This window comes from Tauraco erythrolophus, chromosome 14 (assembly GCF_009769465.1).
Source record: "Tauraco erythrolophus isolate bTauEry1 chromosome 14, bTauEry1.pri, whole genome shotgun sequence".
Taxonomy (NCBI): domain Eukaryota; kingdom Metazoa; phylum Chordata; class Aves; order Musophagiformes; family Musophagidae; genus Tauraco; species Tauraco erythrolophus.
The window spans coordinates 16,292,294-16,315,733 of NC_141478.1; the positions used below are offsets into that span (position 1 = coordinate 16,292,294).

Sequence of the window (23,440 nt, forward strand, 5' to 3'; positions counted from 1 at the left end):
TTCTAGGGACTGCGTTTTCCAAGGGATCAAATAAAGTAAACCCATCTGCTGTTGAGGACTGTAGTCCCGTAACAAACGCTTCTGCTCAGGCTTGAAGCCCTGTGACTTCAATGGATTTCTAACCACCACTTCTAAGCAGAGTATAAATAAAACAGAAACAACATAAATCTAACAACCGTAACAGCAGCCAGACCTCGAGTCATATGTTAACACCGCTTCCAAACTACCTTGGAAAGCACTCTCAATAGGTACTGTTCCTGGTTTTCATCATCATATGTCATTGGGTTTTAGTTCATCTCTGATCAAAAATAAGTGCAGTTATTGGAAAAAACAGGGATTAGTTTATACAGAATATTCGATTTTTATTGTTTGTTTTTCTAAACAAAATAAAGACTCTCTTCCAAACGAATTTAGAGATTAGGCATAAGCAGATTCACTTCCGACTTTTCGGAGGAGAGCACTGCTCCAGCTGCTCTGAGGCAGGTGCTGGTTTTGCAGCCGGATCTGTCTGTGCAGAGGAAGGGTGGTGTCGCTCAGCACAGGTACATGGGTTTGTCCTCATGGATCTGGCTGCAGGATCGGCACGCTGGTTTGCAAACAATAAACGTGGCTGATGATGGGTTACAAATTCAGACCACCCTGATATAGAAACAGGATAAAACTTAAACTATTGTCTGGCCCCTTCTTAGGTCCCACAAACTTTAGTGGTTTGGATGAAACACAACAGCCTCTTGGGCATGTTTCATCCTTGGTTTTGAAGAATACCAAAACACTTCCTTAGCTCAGCTGGGCTTACACTATGATTACTGATCATATGAAGCTTGAGATTTCCATAGTGGAAAATTACCCACTTGGAAATGATAATGGAAACATAGTGGAAAATCATCTGCTTGGATGTTAATGGACATCAATATGAGGGGCAGGAAATATTTTAATTGAGAAAGTATCTGGGTGATAAATATGATCTGCAATAGCTATTAAAGCAAAAATGTATCTGATGGTGCTGAAAGTGAGCAAAACTTCACAAGAGATGAGTTTCACACTTTGATTCCCAAGAGAAGGTGAGTAATGGCAGTTTTATGGAAACAGGCCAAAATTAGTTTCCCTAGTATTTCAGTTGAACATGGAAATGTTACATAAATTTATGAGATTGTGATTAAAAGAGGTGAAAAAAAACCCTGTAAGAATCTAGACAGCACATATATGGCCGACGAAAGAGAATCTATATAGGTTTGTAGGTTTTTCTATTCACTTTGGATGTGGGTCTTTTTTAATGTTTAGGTTCATTTTCTTAGGACATATATATTTGTATGTACGTGTGTTTACATACATACAAACATCTTTATAACAAGTTCTGAAAAAGGAAGAGAAACTAGATTGTGAAAGAAGACTAAAGAAGTGTATTCACACCAGAGCTGATTGAGAAACTAGTCCCAAGATCACCGCATTTTACGTGTGCTACTGGGGCCCATCTACTCCAGATAGACTAGAAGACGACTTTCAACAAAAATTTTAGGGCCAAAGGCATCACTGATCTGCATCTGCACAAACCCTTGCTAAGCACTGTGTGTACCAAGCCCAGTCTAATTCTCAATGAACTCTTTTCATGCTTTTAAACATAGTCGTTTAATTCTGCTTATTTTAATGATAAACATCTAATTCCCCAACTGACTGTATTAAGTGAATGACACTTATTCAACATCCATGCTCAGAAGCAGGGGAAGGCATTTCCCTTCGAATGTCAGTGGTGGTGTGCCTGAGTGGTCTGCATGCCAGCGAATGCTCCTCCAGCCAATAATGCATAATGGTCATCTCTGAGAAAGGCAGAGCCCACATTTTCATCTTGAGGAGCTCCAGCAGACTAAATAGGAATCTCTGTGCTTCTAATTGACACACAAAACTTAGAAGTGGTCACATTTCTGCCATAAAATTTATATGGACAGGTTACCTTTAAAAGACCTAACTTGAAAAGATTTACGAAAAATTCCCTGCATCAAGAACTTTCATCATTTTTTTCAGTGCATGTGTTGTCTGACAGTGTTGTGTTTGTTTAGTAACATCTACCAGCTCATGCACAGAAGCGCTAAAATCAAGCATTGTTTTGAAGATATTTTCTGGCTGCAAGCAGTTGCAGCACTTGATCCTACTGATATTGATCACCAGTGCTAAGCTTCAGGAAAACATGTAAGGACAAGGTTCCCCTTCAGTGCCTGAGGAGGTTTATTGACTTAGCATTCAGGACTCGTTTCAGAGGTGGGCACAGGCTGGGCGCTGACTGGAGTGACTACAGCCTCTTTGCCATCACCTGATTTGGAGCCCACACCACACCGGGCAGTGCCACAGGAGAGAAGTTGTTGCCTTCACAGTGCAGCTGGTAACTCACACGTGTGTTTCCAGCTACCCACTGCCTGAGCGACGCTGTGTGCCAGCACGCAACAGGCATCAGGCTGATGCTGAAATGCATACAGACTAAACTGTCTGAAAAAAGAACATGGTCCTTACCTCTGGAAACGCCACAGAATACAACTTTCTCTTGCTCCATTCTAAAAACACTATTGTGGCTTCAGAAAGAAGTAACTCTTACAAGAAGTCAGTGAATCTGGAAAAGATTAGAAATTTTGATGAAATAGGCACTGCCCTGGCTGCTTTCTAATTGGTTAAAACTGACAGCAAAGGGAAAAAAAAAGCATTATTGCTTTTCTTTTACTTAAAGAATACAATTAGATTAAGTTTTATAAGCCACATTTGTTTTCTGTTGATCAGAATAATTTAATTAATAATTTAATCAATGCCTGAAAGCCACTAAAATGAGGCTTAGTACCCTTAACATCATGCTTTTAGTTAGAAAACCACACAATCTGGTATTTCTTAGAAAGATGAAGGATTTGTGTCATAGAAAAACAAATGGTATAAAATAAAGGAAACTTTAAAAATTCAGTGCAATTTTTGCTGTATCTGCTTTCCAAAGAATAAACAGACACTTTATAATCTTAACGTTTTCTGCTAACATGCAGATGGTTAGATTCTCCCTTCAGTTACACTCAGTGAATATAGAATTCTACTTACAGGAAATAAAAAATGGATTCAACAATTTCTTCTTGTGAAACGTAGGGAGAAATAAAACGGCATGTATAAAAGCAAGGCAGAAGTTTATGACTTAAAATGTGATGAAATCACTTCAATGATTAGGACAGGTTTCCATGTTGGAAAACAGTATCATCGCTTTAGCTTGTTTTCACTCTCTTTCTCTGTACCTAATGTCTTCCTTCTTTCCTCTCTTTTGTTGGCCTTAAATGAGAGAAGGATACCTGTTCAGCAAACATGTTTATTAACATGTTCAACATGTCCATCTAAAATACCACTAGAGTAAAAAGTACAGTAACAAAGTCAACAGCCTTTCTTCACCTACTGTTTTGGGTTCTTTTTTTTGTGAGGAAAAATAGCATGTGGCTCTTTTACTCTGGATCTGATTAAGAGAAGCCTCAGACGCAAGAGATAGAATTCATGGAGTTGAATTTTTCTCCAACTGCAAACCAAAAAGTATGAATAATGTTGTTATTTGCAAGGCTAGTATAAATCTGGAAGAAGTCCACAAGGACTCGGTAACTGAGGAGTTTTGCCTCCTGTATTCCTGTTACTGACTTCAGTTAAGCTATGTAGGTTCACATCAACAAAAGTACAAGGATTGTATTTTTTTTCCTCAGAGGGAGATTTTTTTAAACATTACACAAGCTTTTAAGATCAAAACTTTATGTTATGACGAGCAACCTGATCTAACATCAACATCAAAGTCCTGCTTCGAGCGAGGAGTTGGACCAGATTCCCTTCTGAGGTCCCTTCCAGCCTAAATTGCTCTATTCTGTAACTCTATGATTATTTAAAATGAGTCTCCATTCATGAGTGAGGCAGTTGAACACTACAGAATAAATTAGCATTATTGTTGATGTCGTGCCCTGATAAGGAAAGCAATCTGAATTTGCCTTTAAGATCTCTGATAACACAAGATGAAGAGGGTATCTGTGTGAGGCAAATCAAAGATCATTCACCTCAGTATCCGGTGTCGGACAGTGGCCGGTATGGATGCCTAAGGAAGAACATAAGAACAGACAAGCATTTACGTGTCACCTCACCATCCCTCAGCCCCGCCGTGCTGAACGCTGTTGTCAGACAAGGGCTAGAGGGAGAAAGCAGACTGAGAGAGCTACTATGGAGGTATCTTTTGATGTTAATGTCAAGATTGCAGTAGGAGGTACTAATGTTGACTTTTTTAAATTAAAATAACTTTAATCAATTTGCTTTAAATAACAATTTGCTTTCAAGCCTCACTCCTGCAGACATACACACGCAAGAAAACACTGAGTATCCGAGCAGTCCTTTAGCAAGAAAAATCACTAGACAGATGCACAAAAACTACACAGGGGCATGAAGTTAGTCTAGATATTTGCTGGGTCAGAGAACACAGCTGTGTACATCGATAAACTGGAGCACATTCAGCAGAGGCCAGTGAGATGGCTAGGGGCTGGAGCCCGGGCCCCCAAGAAGAGGCTAGAGGAGCAGGGCTTGCTCAGCCTGATGAAAGCAGACTTTGGGGGACCTAACAGGAGCCCCCAGTACCTATGAGGAAGTCATCAAGATGGCAAAGCTGGGCTCTTCACAGTGGTACCTGGTGAGAAGACAAAAACATGAATGCAACGAAGAGAGGTTCAGACTAGGTATAAGGAAAGTGTTCTTCCCCCAGCAGCCAGTCAAGCCTGGAAGCAGGCTGCCCAGTGAGGGTGGGCAGTCTCCATCCTTGGAGGTTTTCAAGAGCAGGCTCCATAAAACCCTGAACAGCTGCATTTGGCCTCATCAATGACCTGGCTTGGAGCAGGAGGTTGGTCAAGTGTCCTCCTGAGGGCCATTCTCACCTGAATCATCCCACAACCTACGACTCTTAGTTGGTTACTGTCACATTTTGAAAACACCTATGACATGTTTTGTTTCTGGCTCAATCCTTTGATGTGTGAATTACTTTAAAGAAAATAGGTCACACAGAGTGTGGATTCAGACCCCGCCTTGTTTTTTACAACAGCATGTGCACGTCACAGAACTTTATCCTTCCAGATACCCAGTCCTGCAATGGTTTGCCTATACAACAGTATGGGATTTGAGACAAAATCAGAGACAATCTGTTGTTTCAGAGTGAACTGGTGCTGTAAGCTTGTCTCCGATTTCACTTACTCTTGTTTACCCAAGGTGGTTGGACCGAAGTCCAAAGAACGACACAAGCAGGAAACAAAAGTGCAGGCAGACACACCCTCTATGGACTTTGTTTTTCCAATAATACTTTCTCTTAGCTCTTATGCCTCTGCTGCGCAAACAGATTGTCTTTTCTGTGATATATGAAGTTTTACTAAGCTCCGTGTTAGATCTTGTTTGAAAATATAACCTGGAAATCTTATAAACAAAACTATTATTCGCCATTGATTTTAACAATCCCGTATTCTGCCAGAATTTGTTATATGCTCTGGAAAAATCCATTCTTTCAGTCAACGCTCCCAGCTCTTTTGCACCATTCTAAATTCAGAGTAACGCTGTTTCGCCACCGCCAAACTTTCTTTCTGGAGGCGGACGCGTGCGGGAGCCGCGGGCACAGCCCCCTGCTCCGCGTCTCCAGCGCTCGCCCCCGTGCCGCGGGGGACGCAGCCGCTACTTGCGGGGTCTCTCCCCTCCCTCCGTCCCAAGGCGCGCCCGCCGCCACGCGATGCCCGCACGGGGTTTGCCTCGGCGGCTGGAATATTCGCCACCCCCCGCCCCCGCCCCGGGCTGCCGGCGCGGCGCTGCCCCCCGCCGAGCGCGTTGCCATGGTGACGGCGTCCTGGCAACCGCTCCCGCAGCCCGGCCTGCGGCGGCGGCCCCGCTCCGCGCAGCCGGAGGGCCGCCACGCCACGGATGGACGGACGGACGGACGGGCTGACGCCCCGGCTGCGCAGAGGCAGTCACGACGCTTCGCAAACGGCTGCTGTAGCGGGGGCAGCGCGTTAAAGAGCGGGGCTCGGCCGGGCGCTGGGATGCAGGGGAAAGATGGGCAGCGCTGTCCTGCCCTGATCCAGCACTGGTGAGTGAGCGCAGTGCGCCCTGCGCCCGCCGGACAGTCTGTCCCAGCTCTGTCCCTCCGTGTTGCATGGCCGTAGAGTGGTGTCTGCGCTGTGATGTCCTGTCAGCTGTTGTCTGCCCCCTGTTTCCACAGCCACCATCGCGTTTATCGGTGACCCTTCCACCCAGGAGGGCCGCGCTCCCTCCGGGGTCCTGGGCCTGCCTGCGTGGCAGCGCCGCGGGCAGGGCAGAGCGCAGACGGCGCCGGTGCATCCGCACGGCACGGCACAGGCACACGCACGGGCTCCGGCTCGGATCCCAAACGCTGCATTAGCACGATCGAGCACCGGAGCCGGCCAGACCTGTTCCTCAAGAGGACCCTTAGCCCGGGCTCGGAGCCACGCCGGCACGGCCACCTCTCCCCCGGGGCCGGTCCCCTCCCTGCACTCCACCGCACACCGCGAACGCGTTCACAAGATGTCGTAGGAACGCAGAGGGGGTTCGCGAGGGTCCGGTTCACGCGACTCGCTGATGCAGTCGCGTTCTGACCGATCTTTTCGCCGAGCTGCGGCACAGGGACTTTTTCACTTACTCCAAAACGTTGCCCCAAAGTGCTTCGGAGTAATACCAGGACCCTGCGGCTCCCGGGATGGTACTGTCATGTGCTCCCTGTACAGCAACCAAGCGGTTTCTATTTTAAGAAGAAAAGAGCGATTAAAGTGTTTGCCTAGGCACGTATTTCAGTCTGCTTTGATTTCCGTGTAACTTGGGGCAAGTCACAAAGCCCCCCACTCACCTTCCCTACCAGCAACATCAGGAAAATAATATTTTCAGGGATAATGATGCTTTCCCACCCCACAGGCATATTGTGAGAATGAACGTGAAAAACACTGAGGTGCACAGACATTACAGCGTTAGAGATAGGTTATAATGGAAGATGGAGAACTGAACAGTACAGATGTGATTATCCTTCAAAACAGGAGCAATGGAGAACCCACAGAAAATAAACATGCAAGGCAGTCTGCTGAAATGAGGAAGGGCTGTCGCGGTACAAACAGCAAGGAGTGAACTTTGCATTGCTAAATGTGTTTCTTCAGCATGTCTCAGGCGTTATTTTTTTTTTTTTCTCCAAGCTTTTACATGTCTGATGTCAGGGACTGAAAGAAATGATAAAGAAGTACCCCTTGTTTGTATGGAAAAGCTGCCTTATGTACCAAGTGAACTGTTATTTTTACCATTTATAACTGGGAAAAATCTTTATCTTGTCAATGTGACAAGTGTATCTGGAATATTCAGCAAATTAAATCAATCAACTAAAATTTGCTGGGTTAATATATCATGATTTAAATGGCTATAGCAGTATCAAGCAGGACGCATCGTTTAAAAAAAAAAAAAAAGAAGAAAATTAAGGACTTGAAGCCAGTATTTCAACTGATATTTAAGTTGATCCCAGTTTACTGCCAATAAAATTTGAGCTATGTGAAATTACACTCCTCTGAATCTAGGCATTAAAATATCCTATCTTTTATTTTATTTTATATTTGTCTAAATTGGTATTACTCACACTCACAGAGAGGGAATTTGCCGTTACTTCTGGCATCTATCTATTATTGTTTACTGCAAATACCTCCAAACTGCAGAAAAGTTTTGTACAACTGCTGAACAGGATCTTAACACATCCTTTCTGGATGTTGGATCAGATAAAGAAATCTGATAATTGATGATGAGATATTTCAGTGTGTACCGAGTGACGTACTTAAGTTAGCAATAAGAAACAAATGAGAAATCCATCTGTGTAACTTTTGTTTCATGCACACAATTTCTCCAGACGTTTGCATTTAGCTGCGTGTCTAATGGTAGTCTGGCAGAAAAAGTAAAAACTTCAAGCAATTCTATGCTTCCTCTGCTACAAACATTTTTTTTTCAATCGATAACAAATCGATACTGAAGGTCATAAGATTAAAATACTTGAGGATTTTTTTGTTTCTTTGTTTGGCTGGCTTCTGTAAGGTGCATTTCACTAAGATACTGCTAGATGTACAGAATTTAATATTTGTTCTTCATTTTTCTAGGTAGCACCCAGTGCTTTGCTGCTGTGATACGCATAGCTCTTCTCAAATCAGTGGATATTACTGTGTTTATAGTTAATTTTTTTTCAAATGCTTTGCTGCATCAAGATCATTAAAATGTGTTATGGCCCAGAGGACTAAGAGTAAGCGAGCTCAGATCTACTGAGAACTGGGTGCCAGGTTACTGTATGATCTCATGGTACGGCTAGGCGGGACACCCTGCGGAGCGGTGGCATTGTTCAGAAAAAACAACTGGGAAACTACGAGTGTGAGGAGCGGATACAGGACTGGACATTCAATGTCTGCGCAAGATTTTGAATGCAGAAGTCACCATAATGATACCCAGCTCTTATATCATTATTTTTACTTACAGGCATGTTAAAACTTTAACAAGGAAGTAGGTATCATTATCTCTGTCTTCCTTTGAATCATTAGACATGGAAATAACTTGTCCAAAGTCATGAGGATAAGAGATTGAGTGAGGAATTAGAATCAGACCTTCTGAATTACAGTCTAGTGTCACTGCTGCTCAGCAACCCAGCTCCTCTTAAAACTATTTTTTTTTCTAATTTGTAGTTTCTGAAGCACTGTGCTATAAATAGAACGCACATACTGTGACAATGTTTGCTCTTTGCTTTTAGGCAGTGCTTTCATACATTGCTAAAGCACAAACATGCTTTGCATTTTGAGATCTCGGAGGACAGTCCTATCACTTCTTTACAATCGATATTTGACTATTTTGTTTCAATAACCCTATTTTTCTCTTTCTGTTTGTACAGCATATTGCACTGGATTTCATCAGCAATTGCAAAATTCTGTTCATAGATCAACCTCCAATTTACAGTGAGGATTTTGGATTCCCAAGGAATTCAGGCTCAGGCTGTGCTCATTCATGCCATCTTTATATTTAAATATGTTTATTTTTTTTATATGGAGTGGAATAGTTAGATTTGATTTAGACTACCATCTTTTTGATTGAAGCTACCATCTTTTTCATTAATTTAATTTCTGTCAGCGGACAAACCTACTGAGCCAGGTACTGGTCTCACTTACAGCAAGATATCTAAAATGTCTTTTTGAAGCTATTTAACAGAGCTACCCTGCTGCAACGTCTGTCACAGTCTGGCTGGCTATGTCTAAAAATTAAAAACAGAATCTATATTCTTACCACAGAAAAATTTACTTACAACAGAAAGTGTGGTCATTTACATTTGAAGACAAATTAATAAAAGACTCAGTTTTGCTAAACTACGCTGATATCTAACACGTTTTATTTAGGTTTCTGACTGCCAATGCTTTTACCTGAAAAACACCTTACCCCTAATAACCTGCTGTCATGAAATATTTTTATTTCATTCTCTAGCCAATACTTTCTTAAGCTCTATGATAATCCTGTAGATCTTGCTTTTTTATTCATTGATTGATGATGTCTGTGACCAGTAGACAGACTAGGAACAAGAAGTTTGCTTGCCTCTGTCCTGCCAAACCAGTTCTGTGGGTAAACAGCAGGTTTCAGTTTCAAGCCTGTCAGCTTTGCCTTTTTTAAGAGTATTGTTCTCACTACAAAAAGCTTTTAAGCAGTTTTTAGTTTTCATTCTTTTGTATTGATTTTTATTTGCTTTTATTCCATAAGCAATACTTGAACTCCAAGATCAGAGCTGTCAGCGTAATCTTAAACTTTACTTAAAGGTTCACTTAAAGCAGAAGCATTAAGTCATTTCAGTGCCAGATATAAACTATTAAATAATTCAATGTGTACTTTTTCAACAGACATAAATTATTGACCAGAAAATGGCCCAGCGAAGCCCAATCTTCCCAACTCTTGCCCATTCTGAAAGGTACAGTTTGGAATCTAAAAAATAAAATCTTCATATTACAGAGTGTTATGTGTCTCTCAATTCCCTATATATAGTAATGCTGTGACTTGGGACTTTGGCAGTAGTATGCAAAGCAAAGTGAAATACTCTAAGCTCGTTCAATTCATGGCCCAAATCACAATTCCTTCCTTGGCGTTTACTTAACCTTTTCCAAAAGAAATTAAATAGCTTAAACTGTAACTGAGTAGAAGTCCAAGAATACTATGCTTTAACCAGTCTTCTAATAGCATGGAATAAGTGTGAAAACTCAGGGCCAGAAGTGACCTGTGTTGGAGTCCTCATACATCTCTACCAATATCATCATGGTGAAAATAAACTGTTAATTTGACTCATTAATAGGAAACAATATGGAGAATACACAGTAAATAAGAGAGTTCCAAGAAAAAGATCTCTTTCAAAGTGGGGCTGAACTTGTATCTTCTACTTATGCTTCTGAAAATTTTCTTTACTCTTTGCAGAATGTAGTGGCAGGAAAAGATTGCGCATGCATTAGCAGCCTAATTTCCTTACTTTGGGCACCCATGCGCTCCATTACTTTCCACAGAAGCTATGCAGTGCAGAGGTCTCTTGAAAAATACAGAAAATTATTGAAGGTACCCAAATGTAAGCTATTTTGGGGGGAAAATTTGACTTTTAAAATTATGAGAAGCTTGTCATAACTTTAGTATCTTCTCAGTTTCTACACCTGCATATGCTCCTGTCCCGTTCATGGGGAGACAAGCTTCCATGTGGTATTACGGGATAGCTGTAGAGACTGAAAAAAGGAACGGAGACGAGTACTCCATTTTAATCTCAGTCTGTTTCCATTTAATTTGCAATATCTGCCTTCTACAGTTACTACTTTGATTAAGCCTGAAAACTGTAGAGACAAATAGCTTTACTTTTCAAACTCAATAAAAGGGGTTTGAATTTGCATTCTTAATCAAATTATAGTAATTACTTTTATAACGCTAATGTCCTTTTCTTAAGATCCTGCGCTTTTGTAAGCTTCCTTAAAGAGTAGGGAAAAGAGCCTGACCTGCCTTTGCACAAGATACACGCAGTAGCAAACACAGCGCCCACTTATTTGTAGCAGTGGGCCCTCTCCGTGTGAGTATTCTGGTGCTTCTCCCCAGTATTGCTACTACGATAGCATTGCAGAGTCTCCAGTGGAAAGAGATTGCAGAGTTTTATGTGAGAACTGAACAATATCTGGATATTCTTCTTCACTAGACGGGTTCGAAACCTACCGCTGCACAGCCAGGCGTTGACAGCGGTCCCACTGGCATCTGCAAGCCTGGTGGATCAGCTGGAAGACAGAATCCTAAGCCATGAGAAAACAACGGCGGCTCTTGTGGAACACGCTTTTCGCATTAAGGAGGACATTGTTTCCACCCTGCACAGAATGCAGAACAAAGGGGGGGGCGACCGGTTGGCTAGGCAACTCTTGGAAGAACATATCCGAAACATAACGGCAATAGTGAGGCAGCTTAATCGGGACATTGAGGTATGTTAAGAATTTTTCACAGGACTAATGCCATCTATGCTACTTACTCTTTCTAATTTAGTAAGAAAGTTTACCACGGGATAAGTAAAGGTCAGACGAGGTCTGAATATCCTGTAAACTTATAAATTGTTTTTATAACTTGAAAAACTGTTTGCAAATTACATAATTCTTTCAGTGGCTATGAAAGTAGCACAGGATGTTAGCATATAAACACAGAAACCTTTGTGGTACTAATAAGCTTGCTTTCAAAAGCTGCACTGGAAAACCTTGAAAAACTGTATTAATGCGACACTAATACTCGGCTCAACTTCAGTCCAAAGGCTGTGCTGTGCAAACATCAGGAAATGCCTTAGCTCTGTCAGAAACTTTCTTTTACTTCCGACTCACTGACGACACCAAGTAGCCAAACCCAACTGCTCGGTTTTATGACCTAATCATATACACGTGATATGTGACTTCATGTCTGACCTCTGCTGCAATGAGCAAGAGGGGCGTGGGAGGGGGAAACGAAAGGATAAAAATGAGTAAGTTTCCATTACATTGTCAAGTCATACTTTATACATATTATGGTATTTATGTGCAGACTGGACACTAGGAATAAGAAAGAATAAATGACCTAAAGGTATCTGATTTAGTATGATACAAGACAAACCTAATAAAGTAATGATAAAATGGTATCTGACGCTACTGAAATACTGAAAAATAACGAGTGACATTTTAAGTGTACATTAAATGTGACATACCGAGTTTACATTTGCATATGAATGCTTTGTAGATGCTGCAGGAACAGATACGTGTCAGAGACAATCTCAGCTATGGAACAAACTCTACCCTCAAGAGTCTGGAAATGCGGCAGCTTTCTGGATTAGGAGATCTTCGGGGAAGAGTTGCAAGGTAAAAGTCAACACGGAAGTGCATTTTGGGACTAGCTAATGTTGCTTTAATCTTGAAGTACGAATGAATGTTAATGATAATGGGCCGAATTCAACTCTGGCAAAATTCCCAGGATAATTTTGCTTGATGTTTGCAAGAAACTGAATACTAATCCTTTGCATTCCAGTATTAAACTTAACAGTATCATCCTTCATTCTTGAAACTAGTTTTTAATAAATTACTTCAAATTCCTTAGGAATTTGGGTTTGGTTCAGCTTTAAAATGTACTATGGTTAGACTGGTCTATCTTTGAAACAAATTAATTAGCACAAGAATAAAGGCAGCATGGAACAATCTGCACTTGTAAAGAACGGAAGAGTTGCACATTTTCTGCATATATCTTAGAAGTAAAAGTCTGTGCATTCAGTTATTGGTTAGCTATATTAAAAACTACATACGCATTAAGGAACAGAAAACTGTAAAATCATGGAGGTTTCACAGGCTACTTGAAACCCCAGGTTACAACTGTGCAACTACGCAGACTTCAGGTTGTGCCGTCAATGACACATTTACAAACTCCAGTACAACATTTGCTTAAGTGTTGGTAAAGTTGAACATAAAAGACAAAGGATACGTACAGCTATAGAAAAAGGACTTAATCTGGCCTAAAGCAGCTTGGCTAATAACTTTGGTGGAATTGTACTTGTCCTGAATTTGACCTGTTGTCTATGTTGTACAGATATTTTTTCTTTTCTTTTTTTTTTTTGTACGTCAACTGATTTAGTGAGAATCTTCAACAGGCTATCAAAATAATCAGGGAGGGATTTTGCTTGAATTAAAGTTTTCTCATAAATTATTTGATTGTTTGAAGTTTCCACTGTAACTTTCATAGCCTATTTTGTAAATACTGTAGAGAGGTTTTACATACTCATTTTAACTTTTTAAGTTATGGACTATCCTTTAGTAAACAGAAATGAACTAGACAAGTTTATTATGTCAAATCAGAAAATTGACTGAAAAATATATATATAGAGAGAGATATACACACACATATATATGTCTCAGTCAGGATTCCCTGACAAATTTACATGCTTAGATCTTCCTGCTTCTTTTTATATAAAGAAGTCCACTTTCAGATCATACTGCATCTTGAGAGAGGCCCATATTTGGAGCAACACAGCTCCTGACACCTTGTGAAGCAAAACACAGTGCCTTTGTTTCCAATAACAGAACTCAAGCGACAAACACGTGCCAGCATGAGCTTCACAACGGGGCCCTCGCCTGTCCCGAGCACTTGGTATGGGGAACGGTGGTACACTAGCACAGTCTGTGCCAGGATTTCTGCCTTTATTTGCTCAGGGCAACGCCCTTGTACTGTGCCTAGGTTGCAATTTATCTTATGATTGCATGAGATTGTACCAATCTGCCTTATGTCAGACTGCAGTGGATGTTGGCTATTTGTATTCATTACCATAAGAGAATCAGTTTATTGTCTTTTAACTGTTACCTTCAGCATTATGCTCTCTACATAAAAATATTCCTTGAATGAGGAAGAAAACAAGCTTCCCTTATCAGAAATCAAGTTAAAGCAGTGTTCCACGGGAGAAAACTATTTGCCTTTATTTACAGACATATTCTACTTTGAAAATTAGTGTTCCTGTGAATAATGATTAGAATAATATCTTAAGATCATGGTCAAGATGGCAGTTCGTTATGCTGTTGGCACTATTAACAGAAACTTTCCCTGGGATAAACACTTTCTGATAACTCTAGCCAATGCTCCTTATATAAAATAAACTGAACTCACCTAATACAATTTTAGTTTTACATCTAGTCTTGCTAGCTTTCAGATGAGTTCGAAGAGTGAAACCTTAGAAAGATGACCAAGTTACTGTGGGTTACCAACTCACTGCGCATCAGCTCTCAGCCACAGTCAAGGTACCGTGCATGGCCCAGCTGCAGCGGCGCTAGGCTGATTTAACTCAGAGTACAGCATGTTTGCTCTTGGCTAGAAGCATGCAGATGGACAATCAGTGTGAATCAGTTTATCTGTGCCACATGATAGTAAATCACCCAAGTCTGAGCCTTTCAGTCCTGTAATAATTTTAGTGTCAATCTCAGGATTCTGGCCAAATTTCAGTTCCAATAATTACATGCATACTAAACATCCTATTCAACTTCAATATTGGAGAGAGTGATGTTTATTTCCTAACACCAACTGTTCTGTAACATGTCAATATATCATCGAACAACTGCCTTATTATTTCTTGAGGGCTGCTGCTTTTAACCATGAGAACAAGGATCCCTACATGCACACACAATTCTGAAGCACAGCTCCAAAACCATGCTACCCACAGCCCTGGAGGAGGGAGATTCGGACAGACCTCCCAGTTGAGCTCACCTGCATCACAACATCTACTAATATCCCTAGCAGGAGAAGGCTGAATACACATTACAGCTCATGTCTTCAGGCCATTTCTTATTAAGCATAATTTATTGATGAATTTGTAAGGCCTTATTGAAGTGTTCACCATGAATGATGCTGTACATTTTCCTAAGAATCAGCATTATTATTAACTTTAAGAAAAAAATTACCTCTATTAAATTCAGTGACACATTCAGCAGAAAATGAGATACATGCTGATAGATCCATTACTCAAGCCTCCTGTTCCTGATGTTGGCAATTTTATATAACACAGATTTCTATTCTATTTCTAGTGATATTAGATCATAAAACTCATGAGTAGTGCCTTATAATTTACTTACAGAAAGACTTGTGGACTATGATAATTTGTCTGGAAAGTTTAAATACAGCAGCCTGGTCAGAACCACAGCAGTAGCTGTCTCTAGAAGCTTCTCGATAGCTGAAACATCAAGAGAAATGACAACCATGTGTGTTCAAATTGGGCCCACTTTGCACCTATAGATGATTTTTATATAAATTATAGATCTGATTCATTTCAAATAGTCTGGACTCATCACATGTAGGCAGATTTTCCTACACTGCGCAGAAAATGAGTCTGATGCATCTGGGATGCACTGCATTTATGAACTTCATAAGTACAATAAATCTGCTGCGCTCTGGCTACTTGCTGTGTACGAGCTGCACACGATGAGGACTGGTCGGGGCTCCCTGAGCCAGGCTATTCAGAATCTGCCAGCTCTGCTGTACCTGTCCAGTGGATCTCCTGGACACATCAAATTGCTTTCACTGCTTCTTCTTCAGCTACTTGTTTTTCAATTAAAATACCAGTGTTTCAGTGAAACATCTCCTGTTATAATAAAACAGGAAAATTTAAATTCTGTATGCACCATTATAGCATATTTATCTGCAACATTCTGTTGCAGAATATTGGTGTAGTCCTCAGCTTTATCCAGTCCTTGGTGATACTGAATAGAGCAACCATTGTGTTTTGATTGCTTAGAGAACAAAGACAACAAAAATACTCTTCAGTGTGCCAGAAAAATAACTCCTGCTTTTGCTTACTGTGACTTGGAAGGCAGTTGTTTGATAATTTCACTGTTTATATTAAATATTACTGGTTTCTAGAATTATACTGTATTCTGAAACTGAGAATATCACTGGGCACTATGAATTTCTCCATTTATTCTTCATTTACTGATGTCAGATAAGTACGCAGCTTAGCAATCAAAACTTTCAGAAAATGTCCTCCAAAATAAAACAGTAGTATAACATGCACATTTTAGAGAATTTTGGGCCTAAATTTCAACAGTGCATGTATGTAACTGCACATGAAAAACTGCCCTGGTTTGTATGGTCAGCTTCAGCATTTCAGGTGTGAAAACAGAATTATTTATTGTGTCTTTCTTTGTGTAAAATGGTTTTATATAGAGGTCTTATATTTTTAAACTATAATCCTATAATCTATTTCTCATTTCTTTCCTTGTGCTTTTAAGATGGCCAAACCTTGAAAGTTGTTTTCAACTTTTCTGTCCTTATATCCATAGTCCACTGGCTTCATTTGTATAGACAGTCTGATTATATTACCCAGGAACTTAAATTCAGTGTTCAGAAACATTTAGCTTTACTTTTAAGACAAATTCTATTGACATTTTAACATGAATCTATAAAGAAGTGTCAAAGCAGAACTTTTAGAGGTATGGGAAATTCAGTGGGGATTGTAGTGTGCCTTTTTTTTGTCCTCTTTTTTTAAAAAAAAAAACAAACTGGGAAAAACCTCCAAACTATAATGTGCCCTTTTGTTTAGATTACTGATTTTCTTCCAACCCATCATGCAGTAGAAACCTGAAACAAAACTGTTACAAAGCCCATGGTTTTCCTTATGTTCATCTTATTATTGCCTCTCCCCCCGTTTGAAAGGTAGTGGAAGCATGGAGTAAAGTTATTAGTTGCTTTTTAACTCAGAACGAATACTCACATAACTAATATCAGAATCTCATTCTGGGTTTGCAGCACACCAATGTTTTCTTCCAGGTCAAAACTAATCAGGTGTCTATGAGTGTGTATGATACATATAGCAAAGAGATTCCTCTTTGACCAACTTAATATATGGAATATTGGTTATGAAAAAACATAGCAGGATAAACATTCCATAACTACAGACAATGGAATTTAAACTTTATTCCATCTCTATTTAAAAGGGTGCCAATTACGGTATCCCTGTAGAAAAATGAAATAACCTGATTAATACATACCAGGCTGACACTAAATTAACATAGTCAGAATTTTAATGTTCCAGTTACCATGCAACTGTATGACCTCTTTGATCACGTAACTGAGTTCACAAAGAAGAGAGATGCACTGTGATTAAACCCAAAACACTAATTTGCCTGAAAAACAATTACAGATGCCTGCTGTTTACATTTGCTACAGTAGTTTCAAAGCTGTTGCTTTTTCTATTTTCTGTCATGCCTCAGAGAAATAAAACTAACCATTTTTTTTGAGTCCATAGGCTTTTGCTGACTAGATGCAAGATGATTTCATTCCTTTCATTCTCTCTGACTGATCGTAACAACATGGAGAGATTTGGCTTCTCTCATCTTTCTAAAGAAACTGCCTGATTGTAAGACCTACAAGTATGGTTCACTGCTGTGTAAACCTTAGCTGGCCTTTCTACAGATGTTACTGATTGGTCTTGCAATGCTGAACTGCTAAACTATAAATTAATTTCCACAAGTTTTATAATTTCTTTGTGTTCTTTTGCATTACTGATTATTTTCATATTGAAATTGTACCGCAATACTAAGCAGATGCTCTGTTTGTCACTTTTGCTGTTACTTTCCCTTCACGTTTAATGATAATGGTAGTTACTATAACCGAGGTGATGAAAATGCATGTTGAAATGAAAGCGTTTGAACTGAAATGTGACTAAAGAGAGGTTAAAATGTGTCATTGGTTTAGGTAATGACTTAACCTGCCTTAGCTTGTTCCATTTTACTGCCTTTTTCTCCCTCAAATTGTAACTGCTGTCTGTTCTCCATCAGTTTCATAGATCAAATTGGTAACATTGCCAATTACGTATTTTCCTTAGCAAAAACATATACATGACTCATACTTCACAGAGGTCTTACTCCTGAAATTACAGTACTTATATTTTTACAGCTCAGTTAACGTCCTTATTGTATTAGTGTAGAAGAAACCCACCTGACCAAAGTCTTTTTGAAATGTGGTAGAAAATGCACATATTCTACAGCACATTTATCCTGAAAATGTTACAGCATCAAGAAATGTTCCAATGTGAAGAGAGGAAACAATAATTATTATGTTCCAGAACTGCATTTCGTCGTCTTTTATGAAACAAAATTGCTATTGCTTTCAATGACAGTTTTACCAAAATAAAGACTAATAACTGTAAAATTTTTCCCACATTGTTTACTACACATATTAATTGTATGCTACTATTTCACAAATAAAAATAAGAATGTAAAACTCAGAGGAACACAGCTACAATAATGAAAAAAAAAAGTCCTGAATTATTTAGGCTTCTAATCACGTAGGTAAAATCATACACACCTTACCAGATGTCTTTTGGAGTATGACAAAAATACAAGGTATTGAAATTCTGCGCCTTCGAATATCTAATGTGATTTTCCCGACTGATAACAACACAGTCTACATATATTATGTCAGTGCCAAGAAAACAGGAACATGTGTGTCCAGACTATTTGACTTCTGGTCCCATTTGGGAGCAGTTTGCTGAATACTATGAGATATATCACCATTCTAACAGTCTCAGAAGACATTGTTTGGCTAGACAGCCAGCAGTTTCACAGAAATGCCCAGTCTAAAATGGATAATTTAAAAATCCTGGACCTCATATTCTATTCAGCTGTTGCTTTGGTATTTATTTATTCAAACAGGTGTGATGCTGGGTTAGCCAGACTGTCTGCAGAGCATAAAATTACATATGAAAGACTTCAGAGCCTAAGTAAAGACCAACACACCTCCAAGCTGATCCTAGAATCTAAAATCAAAGAGGCAGAAATACAGGTATGGTATTTGGACCAAAACGATCCATCTATAGGTAAGAGTAATAGTCTAATTCACATAGACTCCTTTACTGTTAATTATTATCCTGGGAGGTCACAGATTTACAAATAGAGAGGCTCACAGTCCTTATTAGATAGAATATTGGTACCTAGCTGCACTACTGCACTGATCTAACTGAAAAAAGGTCCTTAATTCGCTGCCTTTAGTATGCTGTGTAGAAGGGGCTAGTATTTAAAGGCACCTGAAAGCACTCCAGGAATGAACAAAAGTAGGTGATTACTGGCCTGAATGGCTTCTTGAGGTTGGACTGTGAACATGACTAGCACAATAATGCATGCATGCATCAGTGTCTCTCCCTGTATGCTTTTGCCTTCACAGGATGATTTTCTATGTATTTGAACACAATTTTTGAAAGGCTGCAAAACAAAACTGATTTTGGGTTCTGCAAATCCATTAATCTGTCCGTCAGATTTCTCTTCCATTGGGTATGAGAACGAAAGTGAGCACTAGATACAAGCAGAGATTTATGACATTAGGGAAAAGGATTCTTCTCGTCTCCATCTCAAGGCCTTTCTATTTTCTTGGGCAACAAAAGTATTTTCTATCTTTATTTTGTGGTAGGTTAATGGTTAAGATCCTCTTTACCTTTCTCAGAAGACTCAGTATCATATATGAGCATGCCAGCAAGCTAGGAACATATTGTCATGAATCTTGTAAAACAGAACAGTATGTTTTGTAAAACTGGGATGATTGTTTCAGTGAGAAATGTTTTCTGTTGGTAATGGCCTATCCCCAGTTAAATCCAGCACTTTTATCACTGCCATAGCCGTTATACAGGAGTATATACTCCACTCAGTATGGGTGGAGTGCTTTGCCATTTGTTTATCTGCTTATATGACAACATGGAGACGTATGGATCATGTAAATTCAGATGTCTCAAGGGGGGGGGGCGAGCAGGCAGACGCTTTCAAGGCAAGACTGTTCAAATTATTTATTGCTGAAAAATTACAGCTTTCACAATAACGTCCCAAATGAGACTGTGATGAAATGCTGTTGAAAAAGAGCAAATTCTGAACTTTGTTTCAGATTTCTCATCTCCTGAGCAGAGTAGAGCAATCAATAATGCAACAGGAGGCGAAGCTGAAGATGGCCTACAAGGAGAGCAACCAGCAGCTCCACCTCCTGGACATGAAGTGAGTGCCGGGGAACCTCGCTGGGCCGCGCCCTGGCAGGGCCTCCCTTTGCCAGCTTTGGCTGTTGAAATCCTCGGGTCCACCAGAGCAAGAACCTGTTTAAATCCCTACGTGTGCTCAACAGACCTTACAAAAGCACAACGGTCTGTCGAGTTTCAACAAGAACTCTGCCCCTGATGCGGTTAGGCGATTTGGAAAAGCCCACTGAGTCCCTAGTTAAGCGTTAAAGAATACGAGGGTTTTTAAGAGTGGCTGGTACCTTTTTGCAAGAACTTTAGGAAGCAATGAATGCTGGAGGTGGCTGTCAAGAGGAGGGCAAAACGTTCAACTCGAGCAACCAGGAAGCATGGTACAGCATTCACAAAGTGTTATTGCTTTAAGCTGGCTTCAAATACCAATATATAATTCAAATACCTAAATTATTAATGATAAGCTGCTGTGCTACTACTAGACATTATATAGGGATATATTCAATTCAGATACTAACTCTTCTCCAGGCATTTCACTCAGGGACGTTCCTGACTTAAGCCATCTACATCCTTACTGCTTATTGCCACCCTCACGCCATCCCATCAGTTACATCAGTAAAACTATTTGCAAACCAGATGAAAGAATAGATCCAGATTTCAAATATTCACTGGAAAAAAGACTGTCTAAAGAAACAGTTTCACTGGCACAAACAGTTGGTGTAAACTTGAGATGGGCACAGGCAACGTAAGTGGGGCTATCTGAACTAGCGCTGCCGCTGAAATAAATGGGTACCAAATCTTTGTTCAGATTTAAGACCTATGATCACAAAGATCATAGTCCAAATTGATGACCATATTCTGTTTTCAGTGCTGCAAAGAATTTCCGTCTACTATGCTTCAAAATGTTGTGATTCGTTTCATATAAATAACTGCTATTTTGTTGTGCTCTTTCATCTTTACTTTCTAAAACAATGTTACCTTATCCAGCTTAGCAGCCTTAAAGTTCAAAGATTCACCTTAATATGCTGTCAAGAATGTATCAAATTGTCATTAATTTTTTCATAAAAAAAGTCACTGCTGAATGACCAAAAGTTCTGCTCTTTTGTATCTGCTAATTTCTATTATGCTCTTAGATTAAAAAATGCTATCGAGGAACTCAGCAGCCAGATTTTGTCTGCACGTAGCTGGTTGGAACAGGAACATGAAAGGATTGAAAAAGAGCTTGCGCAAAAAATTGACCAACTCTCATTGACTTTTAAGGAAAACACTGTAAGTTTTGTTAAAATGTCCTAATAATATTTCTCAGGAAGTATTCAAAAGCATTATTAATAACTAAGATGATGTAATTGAGATATTATTTGAGATTTTCAGATCTTCTCAATATTTGTATAACTCTTTTCACTGATGTCAAGTATAACAGCCCCACAGCCTGAGAGTCTTCAAATAAATCTGATCACTTCTAAATAAATCAGTATTTTACCTTACAGTAATCAAGTTAGTTTAAAAAAATTTATAAAAAAAATTATAATTACTTACGTCTTTGAATTTCACATAAAAGATGATTTATCCATATCTATTGCATATTTGGGAAAGACTACTGTAATTTCATATGCAGAGTAAATAATTAAAATTCTTTTCCCGGCTCCAGGAAACGAGTGAAAGAGCTATAGAGATGAAATTCAACCAAATGGCAGAGAAAATTGACAAAATAGAAGAAATACAGAAGATAAGCATTGAAGCACAGGAAGCAAAACAGACTGAAGAAAAGATAAATATTCGCATTGGCAAACTTCAAAATGAGATAAATGAAGATATAAAAGAAATGAAAGCTGAAGTTAATGCCGGTAGGACCACAGTTATCAAGTCCTTTATTCTCAATTGTGGTAACGATGATCAACCTATAATAATATGCAAAAAGCCTTTGCTTGTATCAAAGTAGTTTGAAGATTTTGGAGCCAGATGTAATGGCTGCACCTGTGGCATTAAAAAGGATTTTCACTAAGTGTGAAATTCGCAGCAACAAGAGATGGCACCTTGCTAGCTTAGAAGTGCTCCCCAGAGCACACAGAGGCATAGCTTGGCTGTGATCGGGGGTACTTTTGCCATCAGAACACTGTTACAGTCCTGTTTTTCTTCAGAACTTTTGCCATCTTCCTAGTGTAAAGCAGAGCATTATGGTAGGAAGCGCATTCGGATAGTAATTATGGGCTACTTTTGGTTTTGATTATGAATTAATTTAATTCTCACCTGCAATTAGGATTTGCAGCTATCTATGAAAGCATTGGGTCTCTACGGCAAGTTCTAGAAGCAAAAATGAAGCTGGACAGAGATGAACTACAGAAGCAGATCCACCAAATGAAGCAGGAGGTTCCAGCGTGGGGAGAGGCTGGACCATGACTGCAAGATTTTGTCCAAGAGATGACAGTTTACCTGGCTAAATAGGCAGACGATAATCTTGTTCCAGCCTGTAATCCAAATTAAATGCATGTACCAAACGACATGCTGCTGTTGCACAGGTCCGTATGTTCACGCAAAGCAGCAAATGCAAGCTCTTCACAGATAACTGACGACAAGCTGTCACAGGCTGAGGTGCTGACTGGCCACTGCACTACTCTAGTTGCTCTCAGGAGATTAAGCACCGTGTAAAACTGGAGTAATATATTGGTGAAGCCGGCACCTAATTTACTAAAGGCATTCCAGTGCTCCCCAGTTTTGCAGGCTTGATCAAGCAGGTATATGCTTATATAATTTTTTTATATAAAAAAATATATATGCACCTGCAATCCCCTCCCTTTTTTTTAAAAAAAAAAAAGGCAAACGAGTTGCTATCATTTGTTTAATAACCGTTTGGCAAGGTTCTTCACCTTGATACAAATTACTTAATTGAAGTCAACGGACATTTTTACAGATACTTTCTCTACTATTGACTTCCTGGGGAGACAGAATTGGCACTAAACAGACCAATTTTCAAAACTTACATACCATCAGAGAAATCTTTGTTTACTTTTGCAAATATCCTCTGTGTGTGTGTGTATGTAAACTAAGTAGTGTTATATAATGTAGTTGTAGACTAAGACGATTCATGAACAACATAAGAAACTTAACTAACGTGGTCTTAAGTATTGTGACCTTTTTAAATTACTAACCAAGTGGAGTCGAGACAAGGTAAAAGATGTATATAGAGCATTTTATAACTGGGCATGTGTTCCTGTGACTTGTTTCATTATATTGGTAAAAATGTTGAAAGATTTGAAAACAAAAGAGAAGGTGACAGTCTGGAGACTGTAATGTTAAATAAAACGCAGTTTATGATCAGCTTAGAAATTTTTATTGAAGTAAACCAATCAATTCTTCAAATTTAAGTAGACTTTAATAATTTAGTAGATTCAAATTGCTAATTGCATTCACAGTATTTCCAAATAATAA

General features: G+C 39.5%; 1 protein-coding gene across 1 annotated transcript; it reads left to right on the plus strand.

The window, feature by feature from the left end:
* Positions 1 to 9,935: 9,935 nt before the first annotated feature.
* Positions 9,936 to 22,411, plus strand: FAM81A (family with sequence similarity 81 member A). The gene is made up of 8 exons (XM_009985565.2): positions 9,936 to 9,982; positions 11,234 to 11,507; positions 12,283 to 12,401; positions 18,723 to 18,852; positions 19,939 to 20,045; positions 21,148 to 21,283; positions 21,663 to 21,858; positions 22,272 to 22,411. The coding sequence occupies exons 1-8, from the start codon at positions 9,936 to 9,938 to the stop codon at positions 22,409 to 22,411; spliced, it is 1,149 nt and encodes a 382-aa protein (XP_009983867.1).
* The last annotated feature ends 1,029 nt before the right edge of the window (positions 22,412 to 23,440 follow it).

Coding starts and splice junctions, on each gene's coding strand:
- FAM81A (XM_009985565.2), top strand. CDS start 9,936: ATGGCCCAGCGAAGCCCAATCTTCCCAACTCTTGCCCATTCTGAAAG. Junction 9,983..11,233: donor ACTCTTGCCCATTCTGAAAG/GTACAGTTTGGA, acceptor CTTCTTCACTAG/ACGGGTTCGAAACCTACCGC. Junction 21,859..22,271: donor GAAAGCTGAAGTTAATGCCG/GTAGGACCACAG, acceptor ACCTGCAATTAG/GATTTGCAGCTATCTATGAA.